General features: G+C 40.0%; 1 protein-coding gene across 5 annotated transcripts in view; it reads right to left on the bottom strand.

The window, feature by feature from the left end:
* Positions 1-16,909, bottom strand: part of Ccdc138 (coiled-coil domain containing 138) — a 68,782-nt gene that overhangs the window by 17,039 nt on the left and 34,834 nt on the right. For all 5 annotated transcript variants that reach the window (XM_055614260.1, XM_055614285.1, XM_055614294.1 and 2 more), the window contains 2 exons: positions 11,612-11,728; positions 5,809-6,001 (listed from right to left, as the gene is read on the bottom strand). In XM_055614260.1, coding sequence (XP_055470235.1) covers positions 5,809-6,001; positions 11,612-11,728 — 310 coding nt within the window. The remainder of the gene's footprint in view (positions 1-5,808; positions 6,002-11,611; positions 11,729-16,909) is intronic.

Here is a 16,909-nt window from a genome sequence, read left to right as displayed (position 1 = left end):
GTGTGTGTGTGTGTGTGTGTGTGTGTGTGTGTGTGTGTGTGTGTGTGTGCATTCCCCCATCCCTACCCCTGGCTTTGAGAAAATTTATTTTCCTCCACCTTCTTTGCCTTTGCTCACACGTCTGCAGAAGAGCTCATGACTTGTATGTAGGAGCTCATGGCCTGAATGTAGGAGCTGCAAACCAGTCCTCAGGGGACAGCTGGGCTCTCCAGTCCTCAGTGGGGATCTATTGGATTGGCACAGAGAGCACCTTCAGACCAGTATGCATTTCTGGATGAGCAGAGTGATCTCAGGAGCTGGCACAGTCCACCCATCCTCAAGTTCCTCCATGGCACAGGCTTTTCAGAACTGGCATGCGCTTCGTCTGTCTTCTCAGGGTCTCTGTAGAAGGAGAGATTGGACATGACTTCCCATGGGTGCTCACAGATGGTATATGCACAGAACTTCCCAGGCCCGGATCTACCGCATCACACTTGTTGAGTAAACTCCCTTTTGTTGATGTCTGGTATAACAATGTCCACACAGCACAGAGCAGCATCTGTGATATAGGGCATGGTAGGCAGGTTGACATAAGATGTCTCTGTGAGGAGCTAATGGTCAGCCCCAGGAACAGTCACCATCAGAAGATGAGGCTCTTTAAAGGCTCTTTGGATTTGGTTAGTTGAAGTCCCAGGAGTGAAGCGGCCAGTACCTGGAATGACTCTAGTAGCAGCAGCAACCATCAACATGACTTGCTAGCCAGTGTTCCCAGAAAGGATGGTGGAGACATCAACAACAATAGCTCAAGCTGTAAGCCATAACTTCAACCAAGATCCTCTCCAGGTTTATGATATAGATACCTTCAGGCTTCCTCCTGTGGATGAACCATCTAGAAATCAAGGTTGGTGCCACTGAAGTTGGGTTCCTACAGCAAGGAATTTGAAGACATCCTCTTCCTTCATCTGTAGGACATCAAGGACTCTGGACATTGTGTGCATTTTCCTTTAAGTTACAATGGGAACCAAAAACACACTGGTATGGACCTGTTCTTGGCAGTATGAATAGGGGATTATAAATATTTTAAAAGGAGAACATAAGCTTAAAAGTGAGGAAGCTATGTTAGAAGAGGTGAGGGTAGGGGCAATGGAGAAAAAGAATGAGGGGAGGACATAATCAAGATACACTCTAAACATGGATAAGTTTTAAAAATTTATAAAAATCAAAAGAAAAGACAAACATATCAGGTGGTGGTGACACATATATTTAACCCCAGCACTCAGGAGGCAAAGTCAGAAGGACCTCTGAGTGTTCAAGGACATTCTGGTCTACAGAACAAGTTCTAGGTCAGCCAGGGCTATACAGATAAACCCTGTCTCAAAAAACCAAAAAGATAAATATAAAGATTTGTTTAAGAACAGAGGAAGTTGTAGAAGACATAAATTAGGCAATTAATTATATACCTCCTGAAGAGGAGTACATTCCTTTTATTCATAACTGATAGCATTAACATCAACAGATAACTCAAATATAAGCCCATGTAGTCACAGCCACTTGAATGCTGGCAAAGATGCCAAAATATATATTAAAGAAAAACAGTATCTTCAACAGATGTACCACAAAAACTGGCATATTTCTTCCAAATCCCCAATTAGAAGAATGAAACTAGAACCTTCTCTCATCCTGTAACAAAAAACAAAACAAAACAAACAAACAAAAAAAAAAAACAAAAAAAACAAAAAAAAAAACCAAACTCCACGTGGATCAAAAACCTTAGTGCAATACCTGAAACTCAAATTGTAAGAGGAAAAGGCAGAACAAACACTTCAGGATATAGGCATGGGCACCAACTTTCTGAAAAGGACTCCAAATGCTCAGGAAATAAAACTAGCAATTGACAAATGGGATTTCATTACTTCAAAGGCATCTATATAGTAAAACCAAAAAGAAAATCTACTGAATGGGCAGTCTTCAACGATACACCTTGTAGGGGACATGGACAAAGAACACAGAAACTCAAAAGTGAAATAAAAATAAATTAAAAATAAAACAATATATAAATGAACTAATGAAAGAAATGGTCCTTTCTCAAAAAAAGAAAGAAACACAAGTGGCCAAAAACATGAAAAAATGTTCAATTTGACCAGCCATCAAAATAATACAAAGTAGAACTACAAGGAGATCCCCTCTCACCCCAACCAGAATGGCAGTCCTTAAGAAAACACAAAGCAACAGATGCTGGCAAGAATAGGAGGAGGGGGTTGGGAGGTGTGGGACTAGGGCTGCACCATTATATATACTGCTTGGGGAAACGTAAACCGGGTCAACTTCAATGAAAACTAATTCAGAGGTGTCTCAAAAAATTAAAAACAAATCTACTCCTTGGCCAGCTAGCCCACTCATGTGAACTTCCCCAGAGGATCCAAGTGAATACATCATAGAAACACTTGCATAGCAATATTCCCTGTGAACAATGGAATTTTATTCAGTCATGAAGAACAACACAATCGTCATTTGTAGAAAAGTAGATACAACTGGAAATTGTCATATTAAGTCAGTTCAGTCTCAGAAATACAGCACATTTTCTCTTATTTGTGGGTCCTGAATTTTATATAGACATGTATGGACATAAGTAATGAAATGCAGGACTGTCTAGGGGAGCATAGGGGACTGATGGGAAGAGGAAGAAGGAGAAAAGGGAGAGTACAGAGTATGAGGGAGACACGCTCAAAGTATGTTATATACTTATTTACAATGTCTTTATGAAACGGAGTACTGTATACAAAGAAAATATGGCAATTAACATATGAAGGAGTCTCTCTGGTGGAGCTGCCTGCAATCTGGGCAAGCAGCTTTAGGCTTTCTGATAAGGCCTTCACGTCCCCCATGCTTCTTAAAGTAACCCTCGTCCACACTCTTGTAAGTAATCCCAATAAACTCATTGATTCACCAAGCTAAAAACAACCATTAATGTGATGCTTTCAGCTTTAAGAAAAAATCTTATGTTTTCATACCTCTAAATTCCTAGTCATGACTGCTACCACATCCTGTCACTCCAAAACCTTCCTCAAACCTTTCATAATTTCAACAGTTCTAGACCTAAGTAATCAATCATTGAAGGTTTAAGTCAACAGGAAGGGAAGAAATGATGTAATTATACTTAAAAAAAAATAAGCTTTCTATCATGGGGTGGAATTTTCTATCCTTTCAGGCTACAACACATACAAGCTATTTTTTTCTACAATGTTATTTGAACAATCATAGTCAACATATTTTAGCTTCTTTTACTTGGTGTAATTATTTTTAGACTAATTTGTGCCATTGCATATACCAATAATTTTTTCCTTTTTTTTCCTCTGAGTAGTATTCCACTGTGTGGTTCTATCACCATTTACTGTGCACATATGTGCACACACATGCCTCCATTTCCCCCATTGCCTTTTCCCAAGAGAACAGATGTGCACAAACTGCCTGCATGTGATTTGTCTACAGCAGCTTTATTTGTGCTACCCTGACCTCAAAGCAATCCAGGTGTCCAGAGACTAATAATACTATTGTGTCTTCTCTTTTTGTTTGTTTTGAGACAGGATCTCACTGTGTAGGATTGTCCGACCTGCTATGTAGATCAGGCTACATAACTTAAAGACCCCTTGCCTCTGCCTCCCAAATACTGGGATTAATGATATGCACAACCATATCCAGCTATTGTGCTGGTTTTCCTTTTATTAGTGTTTTGTTTACTTTCATTCAATTTAAATATTAAGAGTTTCTTAAAGGAAGAATACAGTTGTATTTTTCATCATATAAGTTTTGCTTTTAAAATAAGGTAGCTGTCATCTTTTTGGTGTATTTGCTGCACTTTTTCTCTTTTCCTCATGTTTTAGGTTTTATTATAAAAACCCTATAGTTCCCTCTATTATTTTCCAATATTCACAACAGTAGCGTGTTCAATATGCTATACAAGAAGTGTGATAGGCAGCATCTTATTCAATTTTATTTCACATCAAACAAACAGACCTTATTGCATGTTTGCCATTTCAAAGTTGTATAAGTATAAATGTTATGGGCTGGCAAGATGGCTCAGTAGGTAAAGGTGCTTGCCATCAAAGCTGAAGGCCTAAATTTAATCCACAGAATTAAATGGTGGAAGGAGAAAAAACTAATTCCCACAAACTGTCTTCTGACCTCTCCATGTGTGACAGGCTACATGTGCACCCTCAACAAATAAATAATTCAAATGTAATAAAAATAAATTTGAAAAAGAATAAACATTACATTTCACTAGATGATGTGATATATGTTGACATATGACTCTGGCTATTCTCCTTGATTGACAGAGTGACTTTGAACTCCTGCTCCTGACTTTACTTACCTCTGGGGAATATACATGTATATATGTTTTTATGTGTGGTTAGGAACTGCTTTCTAAAATATGTGTATGCATGTGTGTGTACATTTGCGTGTATTCATGTGTACATACGTGTGCATACATATGTGAACAGAAAAGTTTCTAAGATAGGTTTGTGGTGCACTTTATTTGGGTCTAACAGTGCCTTTTCATGAGAGATCTTTCAGAATTATCAACAATCCATGATTACAAATTTGAGAACCATAACCATGAGGCAACCAAGCAATAAGTTAGAGTTAGTAGTTTGGTTTCAAGCCATCAGGAGTGACTTAGCAGAACACACTGCAGAGGAAATAAACTACTGTGAAACTCACTGGGGAAACCAATTATTCTGACTGAGATAGGTCAGCACGTAGGGAAAAGATAAAAATGGTATATTTGCTAACATTACTCTTTTTCTGAAAATTATTTTTTTTAAACAATCCAGAAAGAGATAACTAGTTATAGCTACATTAAAAATACATATTAACCATGTCTGACTCTGGCTGTAGTGCTGCTTTTGATCATTCACTCCTTATTTACTCTTGCACACCAAGGACTAGTGGGGAAGTCACAGTGACAAGTCTCCCTCGGTGAACTCATAGGCTGTGCAGGGCTGCTCTTTCTGTAAGGCTCAGGAACTGCTGTACAGGCTTTGGAGCCAGGTGGATTCTGTTGTCAACTAAGCATCCACCTTCTATGGAAAAACAGCCATACACGGACCATAACAAAAATATGGCAATGGGAGAAAGTTTATTTACAAATCGGACGGTGGCCAAATATGTAACTATGGACCGTAGTTTCCTGCCCAGTTTCTAGTGGGACCAATACAATTTCAAGTCATGTAACAAATGCAAAAGTAGCAAAGGGTACATTAAAAAAATGTAAGAAAATCAACAAAGGCAGGACATGATGGCACACACCTTTAGTCCCAGAACTCAGGAAGCAGATGCAGAGGGTCTCTGTGAATTTGAAATGAGCCTGTTCTACATAGTGAGTTCCAAGACAGCCAGAGCTACACAGAGAGACCCTGTCTCAAAGCAACAACAAATCAACAATAGCTCTGAAAGAATGCATCAATCTAAAGAGTTTTTTTTTTTTTTTTTTTTTTTTCTCTTTTTAATTTTTTGAGACACTGGGTTTTATTGTATAGCCTTGGCTATCCTGGAACTCACACTGTAGACCAGGCTGGCCTCAAACTCACAGAGATCCAGCTGCCTCTGCTTCCCAAGTGCTGGGACTAAAGGTGTGTGCCTCTCCTACCCAGCTGAGTTTATTTTCTTAAATTCAGGAATAACAAAGAATTGTTTTCAAAATGTGCTACTATTATTAAATAACTCAAAATCTCATTCTAAAAATGTTGAGCATAATTAACTATAAAAGAAACACTTTATAATGTACTACTTGCTCATAACTGTTTATTTAGTGAACACTCAGAAGCTTACCTTGAGTGACTGTTTTGAGGACAATTAAGGTTGATAAAAATCTCAGCGATAAATTGGAGCTCTTGAAGAATGCTGCTGTCTTTGGTTTGTTCTCTACAGAATGCTCTAAAGAATTATCCTGAGTTCCTTTAATTGTAACTCCTTTAAATATGTCTTCACCCAATCTCCTCAACGTTGATGTCATAGTTGAATGCTGTTAAAAATATATAGTCATGTGTTTTATATACTTTGATCAAATTTATGCCCTAAAACAAATATTTATGAAAAATAGAGTAGAAAATATGCAAAATTACAATTAAATATAATTAAAATTTTATAAACCAAGTATAGACTTCTTAAAATGTTTTCTTAAGAAATTAAGATCAGACTCAGGAAAGTAGAGGCAGGCAGATCTCTGTGAGTTTGAGGCCAGCCTAGTCTACAAAGCGAGTCCAGGACAGCCAAGGCTACACAGAGAAACCCTGTCTTGAAAGAAAAGCAAAACAAAACAAAAAAAGAAAGGAAGGAAAAGAAATTAAGATCAAGTTAAATCTGGCATATAAACATTAAAAAAAAAAAAAAAGAGTTGGATTCCTTTGAGTGCAATCCAAGGTTTTCCCAGAGGCCCTGATAAAGGGTGACATCGCAGGAAGCTGATGGAACCATGTTGCGCAAGGGAGCACAGGGTATCTCAGGTGCATCACAGACCAAGCACACAGCGGCCTGGGGACGGGTAACCACAGTCTCTTCAAGGAGGAAAAGCCAGGTTCCCAGGAACCAAAATCATAACTCCTTCCAGTCCTGCCCTAGCTCCAGTCAGACCTTACGAAGTCTGCCCTGGGCAAGCACAGGGAAGTGCTTGCTTATCAAATGCCTGACTTCATGTTTTCAGCTTGGTCTCTCTATAAATAACCCCAGTGACTCTGAAAATGTAACTTTCAAAAGGAGAAAGTACTGGGTCGGAATCATGGAAAATTCTTATGGACTAAATTGCAACCAGAAAATGGACAAAACAGAAATAACAGCACAGAATAAGGTATCTCCAAAATAACATGGGATCTGATGGTCTTCCACAGACTCATTATGACTGAGATGAAGGGAAATCATTTCCAGCTACTAAAAAGGAGAATGCTTAAGCTAGGCTTAGAAATAATATAGACGTTACTGTATTGTGTTCTATGTTCCAGGCCTTGTCACTAATTTTCATGATTTTCCACATCTTCATTAGGATTTGTAAACTCATTCTAAACTCAGCATTGATGCTGCATGCGGGTAACACATTTTGAATATATACACCAAAAACTAGAAACAGGTATTCTGAGATTTTTAGGAGTATCAAATGATTGGGCAACGAGTGGTATGAACAGTGTGATCTGATTTAAATGTATTGTATATGATTTCAGTATCCCTGTGGGAAAGTATGTATTTTTAGCATGTAGAATATTTTTAGCATGTAGAATGTTTCTATTTTAAAAAGTCTAAAATAATTAAAGCTTGCATCATTCAAAATATTTTAAATGATCAAGAAAAAAAGGAAATAAGAAGGCATTATAATCCTAAATGTATCTTCACCAACCAACAAAGCTGTGGAATGTGAAACAGGGACTGGAAAGATGGCTTGGCTGTTAAGAGCACCTTCTGCTCTCACACAGGACCAAGGTTTGGTTTCCAACAGCACATGGCAGCTCACAACTGTTTGTAACACCAACTCTAGGGAGTCAACAGCTCTCTTCTGATCTCGGTGGACACTGCATGCACGTGCAGGCAAAGCACTCACACACTTTTTAAAAATTTCTTTTGTTTGTTTGTTTTCAAGACAGGGTTTCTCTGTATAGCTCAGACTGTCCTAGAACTCGTTACATAGACCAGGTTGGCCTCAAACTCAGAGATCCACCTGACTCTGCTACCTGACTGCTGGAATTAAAGGAATGTGCCACTACCACCCAGCTCACATTTTAAAACAAAAATAGATGGTACAAGAGAAACACAAATGTACAGGATATAACATAACTTCAACACACTACCCTCCAAGTATTGACAGTGGAACTAGGCAAAAGTATCAGTGAGGATATAAATATATACATAAAAACACACATACATACACATAAATAAAAATAAAATATTTTAAAAATGAAAGTGCAAATGTGACATATCAGACATATGGGAAAAGGGAAGTGCCTCAGATGGTTAAGTGCTGCTGGACAAGCAAGAACCTGAGGCAGAGCCGCCCACCACATGCAGCACGAGTGGCAGACACCCAGAGGCCTGCCTGACATGTCGCTTGCCTGCAGCCGGAGCAAGTATGTGAAGTGTGTGGTGGGGAGCCACTACAATGTGCAAGCATGTGGTGGGAAGCTGGGAGAGAAAGAGAAGCTGAATCCTTCGAGCACCGTGAAGAGGCAGAACTGGAGACTCGAGGGTGGAAAGGAATGGTCTGATGTGCATAGCTTGCCCTGACACCTGAGGCCATGGTAAAGTCCAAGTTCATGATGCTGAGGGTCATGTCTGGGTCCATGATTGTGCAGCAGGGGTCTGTGTAGATATCAGTGGGTCACATTACCACCAAAAGTCTGGGATGCCACCTGGGACCATGTTCATGTCCAAGGGCTGTGTAGAGCTGGTCCTGCCACTTGCTGGCTTGATGCACTGGGTGAGCTATCTGGGCAGTGCTAAAGAGCTGGCCTTGGTGGTATGGTGCAGGAGAGCTGGCAGGCGGATCTACTCAGCTACCCCCCAGGCCCAGATCCAGAGCTTTAAGGTGGCCCACCCCAACAGCTAGACCATATGAACTGTTGGAGCACATGAAGGGGCCAGTCCTGCAGATCCAAAGCTGTAGAATCTCCATGACATGACACAGGACAATAAAAGAATATCCAAGAGGAGTCCCAGTGAGGATCCAGTATTACTAGTGTAGCAGAAGCCAGAGGCCTCAAACTAGACCACTGACTCAATGAACATTTGCAAGTAAAGATGTATGGATAAAACGATATATTGTGGAATACACTGTGACACATTATACTTCCATGATGAATTTTTTTTTTCTGTAGGGGAAAGGGAGTTTACAAGGGTAGAGGGTGGATATGAGGGGATGGGAAGATGAGTGGGATTTGGATGAATTATGTGAAATTAACAAAAGAATCAATAAAAAGTAAAAACAAAACAACAACAAAAACTGAGACAAACACTCCCATCTGTAACCCCAGCATTGTGGGGGTTGGCAGGAGAGCAGATACAGGCATATCCTTGGGCACCACTAGCCAGCCATTTCAACCAATCAGTAAGCTCCAGGTCCAGTGAGAAACCATGTCTCAAAAAAGTAGGCTTATGAGATGGCTCAGATGGCATTTGTTCTACAAGCCACATGCCCTGACTCTGGAATCTACAGAAAGCTAGAAAAGAACAAATGCCACAAAGTTGTCCTCTTACCTCTGTACACATGCTGTGGCAATCATCCCATACTTATACTTCATGTATCCATACATATGCAATAAAATAAATATTTAAATAAATAAGGTAGAGTGACTGTGGAAAACACCTTGTTCTCTATATCCATACAACCACATGCATGTGCATGAGTACAAACACACACACACCCCACACACAGAGGTGGGGAGGAGATGGAAAAAAGAAGAGGTGGAGAAGGAGAGAGAGAGAGGAAGGGGGAGAGGGAGAGAAGGACAAAGGAGGGAGAGTGGGAGAGATTGAGAGAGGAACGAGAGAGGGAGAGAGAGGGAGAAGGGGAAGAGATAGAGAAGGAGAGAGAAGGAATAGAGCAGAAGAGGAGGAATAGAGCGGAAGAGGGAGAGGGGGGAGATGGAGAGAGAAAGAAAGGGAGGAGAGAGAGGAAGAAAGAGAGGGAGAAGAGGAAGGGGTAGAGATAGAGAGGAAGAGAAAGAAAGGGAAAGAGTAGGGAGATAGGAAGAGAGAGAAGCTGGTCTGGTAGCATATACTGTAATCCCAGCACTCAAGAGGCTGAGGCAGAAAGCCTGTGAGTTAAGGCCAGCCTACGCTACACACTAAAACTGTGTCAACCCAAACACTACCACATACACAAACAGGAAAAATTCTTAAATCAATGATCTAAACTTTCATTTCAGTAATGTAGAATCAAGAGAACAAAATAAACTTATCGTAGAAGAAATTAATTAAATTGAAAAAAAAATAGAAAGTCAGAAAAACAAAAAAATATTTAGAGCAGGGCATGGAGGTGCATGCCTAATTCCAGCACTCAGAGGCAGAGACAGGTGGATCTCTGTGAGTTTGAGGCCAGCCTGATCTACAAAGCAAATCCAGGACAGTCAGGGCTACACAGAGAAACCCTGTCTCAAAAAACAAAAAATAACAACAACAAAAACAAACAAAATGTTTAGGAAAAACAGCTTAAGTAAAGATTTAAAAGCCTGCAGATTTTCCATGCTGATGTGTAACGGCGGTACTATTCTGGACACTAAGGCACATCAGGGAGGCCACTGTGAAAACACACTGTCCCCCTACAGCATCTGATTTCAGATAGCCAGTTATGTTGTACCTGTTTTCATTTTCTTTATAGTCCAAATACTAGATATATAAGCTTATCAATGAGACAAAATGGTTCATTTCCTCAAAAAGCACAAACTTCCAGAAGTTTAAAAACAAATTCAGAACAGCCTTGTAACTATGAGGGAATTTGATGGGGCTGATGAGACTGTCAACAGGTAAAGGCCCCTGCTGTCAAATTTGCCAACCAGAGATTTATCTTTAGCACCTAAATGGTAGCTGTTGTCCTCTGACCTCCATATGGCACAAAGGAACATGGGTGTACAAACACTTGCATGGACACACACATGGGCACATATACACACACACACAAGTCATATTTTTTTAAATTGAATCCATAATTTAAAACTTTCCTCAAAATAAATCTCAGAACTAGAGAGATGGCTTGGCGCTTGAGAGCACTTACTGGTCTTGCAGAGGGCCGGATTCACTTCCCAACACCCACATAATAACTCACAGCCCTCTGTAATTGCAGTTCCAGGTTATCCAATGTTCGTCTCTTTGCCTCTGTGGACACTTCATGTATATGGTGCATTTACACACACACAGGCAAACACTCATATAAAACGAAGAAAGAAAATATAAAAAGAGGAGCCAGGCGGTGGTGGTGCACACCTTTAATCTCAGCACTCTGGAGGCAGAGGCAGATGGACCTTTGTGAGTTTGAAGCTAGCCTGGTCTGCATAGTGAGTTCCAGGACAGCCAGGGATATACAGAGAAACACTGTCTCAAAAAAATGAAAAATAAAAAGAAGAAAATCTCTAAGATTTTCCTGATTCTAAGATAGAATTCCTACTATCTACCTAATAACCTCTAAGAAATATAAAGGATGAAATTACTTCAATTTTTGTAAATCAAATAGACAAAGTTAAAAACACAAAGAAACCCTAATATTTATTAATTAAATGTCTACATTCTATTACCATAAACATATAAACAACAAAATTTAACATATAAAAATCAGTCAAAATGTAAATAGTTGAAAATCTAAAAAGAGGGTGCACATGAATTTTGGGCAAAACTTATGCGACACTGATACAAAAACAAAGCTGTGAGTGAAAAGATGTCTATGTTCCTATGTTGAAAAGACTGAGCACGTGAAACTGGTATGAAAGCTGAATACAATTCCTCTCAAACCTTAGAGCAATATTTTCTCAAACAAAGAGAACAAAGTACATGTATGTACGCGCGTGCGCTCACACACACACTTTATTTTTCTGTGAAACATACCCAAAAGAACTGACACTAAATAGAGTCTGCCAGAAGATAGAAGCCAATGAGTCAGTACCTGTGTGCCAGAATCCAGCAGCCTTAGAGACCAATAGATAAACTTTACATAAGGCTCATGCAGTTTAGCGTTCACAAGTGGCATCCACTGGAGCTGCTCTGTCATCATAGGCAAAAGCTGAAGGTGGTGGGAAACAGAAGCACAGTGTTCTTAGATAGCTGAAACCAACTGCCAGAATTTTCCAAAGGCAAAATGAATGATCGTTAGGATAGGTCTATCAATTTCTACAAAGGAGCCAGTTGAAATTTCTGTAATGCTGGTGCACTGAGTATCCAACATATTCTTCTGACTCTTCTTTCCAGTTCATAGACTCAATGTGCTGGACATGCCTGGAAACCCTGGAAACCCAGTTTCAAAGACACCTGACTGACAATGGGATACTACTCAGTAATTAAAAACAAGGAAATCAAGAAATTTGCAGGCAAATGGTGGGATCTCGAAAAGATCATCCTGAATGAGGTATCCCAGAAACAGAAAGAAACACATGGTATATACTCACTTTTAAGTGGATACTAGACATATAATATAGGATAAACCCACAAGAATCTGAACACTTAAAAAAGGCGAGCTAATTTCATGAGTTCCTCGTTTTTTATTGCTGAGTAGTATTCCATTGTGTAAAAATACCACAATTTCTGTATCCATTCCTCCATTGAGGGACATCTGGGTTGTTTCCAGGTTCTGGCTTTTACAAATAAAGCTGTTACAAACATGGTTGAGCAAATGTCCTTGTTGTGTACTTGAGCTTCTTTTGGGTATATGCCTAGGAGTGGTATGTCTGGATCTTGAGGAAGCACTATTCCTAACTGTCTGAGAAAGTGCCAGATTGATTTCCAGAATGGCTGTATAAGTTTACATTCCCACCAGCAGTGGAAGAGGGTTCCCCTTTCTCCACAACCTCTCCAGCATGTGTTGTCACTTGAGTTATTCATTTTAGCCATTCTGATGGGTGTAAGGTGAAATCTCAGGATCATTTTGATTTGCATCTCCCTGATGTCTAAGGATGTTGAGCATCTCTTTAAGTGTTTCTCTCCCATTCTATATTCCTCTACAGAGAATTCTCTGCTTAGCTCCGTACCCCATTTTTTAATTGGATTACTTGATTTATTGCCTTTTAACTTCCTTAGTTCTTTATATATGATGGATATCAGCCTTCTGTCAGATATAGGGTTGGTGAAGACCCTTTCCCAGTCTATACACTGTTGTTTTGTTCTGATGACAGTGTCTTTTGCTTTACAGAAGCTTTTCCGTTTCATGAGGTCCCATTTATTGATTGTTGCTCTTAGAGCCTGTGCTATTGGTGTTCTGTTCAGGAAGTTGTCTCCTGTGCCAATGAGTTCTAGGCTCTTCCCCACTTTTTCTTCTAACTGATTTAGAGTATTTGGAAATTTGCAGGCAAATGGTGGGATCTAGAAAAGATCATTTTGAGTGAGGTATCCCAGAAGGAGAAAAACACACATGGTATATACTCACTCATATAGTCCTATAAGATATGATAAACATAATGAAATCTATATACCTAAAGAAGATAAACAAGAAAGAGGACCTGGGGTAAGAGGAGCAATCCTCACTTAGAAAGACAAATGGGAGGTGCATTGAACGTAGGAGAAAACAAGTAACAGGACAAGAGCCTACCACAGAGGGCCCCTGAAAGACTCTACCTAGCAGTGTATCAAAGCAGATACTAAGACTCACAACTGTTAGTATAATGTTCTTTTAAAATGTATATGCCTTACCCTTGTTAATTCAAATGCTGATTTCCCCACCCCCAACTCTCTGGTTTTAATCCAGATATTGCATTGTGATACTCATTCTAAGCATCCTGTCTCAACTCCTGTGTAAACAGGACAAAATAAAGCAACTAGATACAATGGGAGGAGCAAGAGGACAGGAAAGAGGGGAGGAGCCAGAAGGCAGGAGATGAGGAAAAGGGGCGAGAGGAACGCAAGGAGAGCAGAGCGCCAGGAGAGCAGAGCACGAGGAAAGCAGAGCAGGAGGAGAGAGCTTGGAGGACTTGGAGCATGAACCAGACCTTTTTTCACAAAAAGCAAGTATAATGTGGGAAATCTAAATCTAAACTGAGGGCTTGGAGGTTTAGGAGGGAGTAAATATTGCCCAGCATTGTTTTCTAGGTTAACTAAAACCCAGTCTCTGTGTGGTGATTTGGTTTTACAGCTGTTGAGGATTAACAGCAGCGTTACTAGAAGATAAGCCCAAAGTAAATATCAATAATCCTACAACACACAACCAAACCTTCAGCAGAGTGCAGAGAATCATATGAAAGAAGGGGGAGTTAGTATGGCATGGAAAGGATAGGAGCTCCACAAGGACCAAATATATTTGGGCACAGGGGTCTTTTCTGAAACTGACATTCCACCAAGGACCATGTATGGATACAACCTAGATGAACCTGGATGAACCTCTGCTCGGATGTAGCCTGTGATAGCTCAGTAACCAACTGGCTTCCCATAGTAAGGGGAACAGGGACTATTTCTGATAGGAACTCAATGGCAGGCTCTTTGACCTCCCAACACCCCCCCAAGGGAGGAGCAGTCCTGCTAGGCCACAGAGGAGGACTTTGTAGCCAGTCCTGAAGATACCTGATAAAACAGGGTCAGATGAAAGGGGAGGAGGTCTTCTCCAAGTAGTAGACTTGGAAAGGGGCAGGGAGGAGATAAGGGAGGGAGAGTGAGATTGGGAGGGAATGAAGGAGGGGGATTAAAAAAAAAAAGAAAAAAAGAAAGTTAAGCAAATACTCAAAGAAAAAAAAAAAGGCAAGCTAGGAGGACCCTAGGTAAGATAATCATCACTCAGAAAGGCAAATGGGACAGACATTGGAAGAAGGAGAAAACAAGAAACAGGACAGGAGCCTTCCACGGAGGGCCTCTGAAAGACTCTACCCAGCAGTGTATAAAAGCATATAATGAGACTCATAAATAAACTTTGGGCAGAGTGCAAGGAATCTTAGGAAAGAAGGGGGAGATAGTAAGACGTGGAAAGGACAGGAGCTCCACAAGGAGAGCAGCAGAACCAAAATATCTGGGCACAGGGTTTTTTTCTGAGACTGATACTCCAACCAAGGACCATTCATGGATATAACCTAGAACCCCTGCTCAGATGTAGTCCATGGCAACTCAGTAATCAAGTGGGTTCCCTAGTAAAGGGAACAGGGACTATCTCTGACATGAACTCAGTGGCTAGCTCTTTGACCGCCACCCCTGGATGGGGAAGCAGCCTTTCTAGGTCACAGGAAAACAACAATACAGCCCGTTCAGATGAGACCGGATAAACTAAGGTTATATGGAAGAGGAGGAGGACCTCCCCTATCCGTGGACTTGGAGAGGGGCATACGAGGAGATGAGGGAGGGATGGTGGGATTGGGAGGGGAGGAGAAAGGGGGCTACAGCTGGGATAAAGAGTGAATAAACTATAATCAATATAAAAAATAAAAATTAAAAAAGACACCTGACTGGCAATTTTAATTCCCCTTTGTCATGTACCAAAACATACTGACAAGTTCCAAAGATCAGAATGCAAGCATTTTTAATTTATTCAAAATCCTGGACTATACTTAATAATCATGGAATTATTACTGAAAATAACAGGCAAACCAAAAATGTCCTTTCCTCAAAGTTTTTATATTAAGTGTCAATCTCTAAAGATCTTTCATACTAGTTATAAATCCTGAGCACCAATATTGACATCAGGAAATATTTCCCTTTGATAATAAAAAAAAGCAAAGGTTTTACCCTTAAACCCAAATAGAACTAGCAAAATAGAATTATCCCAATAGTCTTCAAATCTAAGACTGTATGCAGGAAGAACTATTCACATCACTGAATAACACCTTATGCATTTGGCACACATACGCATATGTAGGCAAAACTTGCATACACATAAAACAAACCTTTCAAGTTTAGTATGAATTAATACTGAGGTCTGAAAAAATCAAGTTAGAAGCTGTTGGTATAGGGGCAGGAGATATGGCTCACAGGTTAAGAACACTGTCTGGTCTTCCAGAGGTAGGTCCTAAGTTCAATTCCCAGAAACCAAATGATGGCTCACAACCATCTATACTGAGATCTAATTCTCTTTTCTGGAATGCAGGTGTACATGGAGATAAAGCACTCACATACATGAAGAAAGGCAAGAAAGAAAGAAAGAAAGAAAGAGAGAGAGAGAGAGAAAGAAAGAAAGAAAGAAAGAAAGAAAGAGAGAAAGAGAAAGAAAGAAAGAAAGAAAGAAAGAAAGAAAGAAAGAAAGAAAGAAAGAAAGAAGGAAAGAAAGAAAGAAGGAAAGAAGGGAGGAAGAAAGAAAGAAAAAGGAAGGAAGGAAGGAAGGAAGGAAGGAAGGAAGGAAGGAAGGAAGGAAGGGAGGGAAAGGAAAAAAGAAGGAAAGAAAGAAAGGAAAGAAGGAAGGAAGGAAAGAAGAAAAAGAAAAAAGAAAAAATCTTTAAAAAATATTGGTATAGACAATTTTCTGACAAAAATGCTTCTAAGCCCGATATAGAAGCACATATTTATAATCCCAGAAACATGGAGTAGAAAATCCTAGGTTTAACGTCATCCTAAACTACAGTTTAAGAATAGCCTAGGCTACATACTGAGACCCTGCCTCACAAAACAAAAATACTTCTAACGTTTTCCACTTATAAGCATGTCAGAAGTTGGGTACAGTTCCCAGCACCATATGGTAGCGCACAACCATCTGTAACTCTCGTTCTAGAGGATCCAAAGCAGGCTCTGACTTCTGCAGCACCGCACACACACATGCTATATATACAAACATGCAGGCAAAATACTGTCCCATGAATAAAATATATGAATCTAATTTAAAATATAAAAATGCTGGGCCAGCGAGATGGCTTAGTGGGTAAAGGTGCTTGCTACCAACCCTGGGGAACTAGTTCCATTCTTGGGATGCACACAGTGAAAGGAGATTAGATTTCTGAAAGTTGTTCTCTGACCTCTATGCATGTGTGGTGCTAAACATGTGCTGCCACATGTTTATGAAATTAAATAAATAGATGTGACTTTCTAGAAATGAAATAAATAACAATGCCAGAAGCTTTTTCTTTCTTAATCATCAATTATTAAAATTTAAAAAATAAAGTTTGGAGGCTGGAGAAACAGTTCAATGGTTAAAAGCACCTACTGCTTTCACAAAGGACTCAGGTTCGGTTGGGAGCACTAACACTGCTCACAACCTCCTGTGAGTGCAATTCCAGGACCCAACGTCCTCTCTGGCCTCCCAGGCACCAGGAACACTCGTGGCACTTGCATGCACACAAGTAAAACA

This window comes from Psammomys obesus, unplaced genomic scaffold (genome assembly GCF_907164565.1).
Source record: "Psammomys obesus unplaced genomic scaffold, mPsaObe1.curated_primary_1811, whole genome shotgun sequence".
In the NCBI taxonomy this organism is placed as follows: domain Eukaryota; kingdom Metazoa; phylum Chordata; class Mammalia; order Rodentia; family Muridae; genus Psammomys; species Psammomys obesus.
Note: the sequence above shows the minus strand (reverse complement) of the source record. Positions and strands in the feature narration are given on the sequence as shown.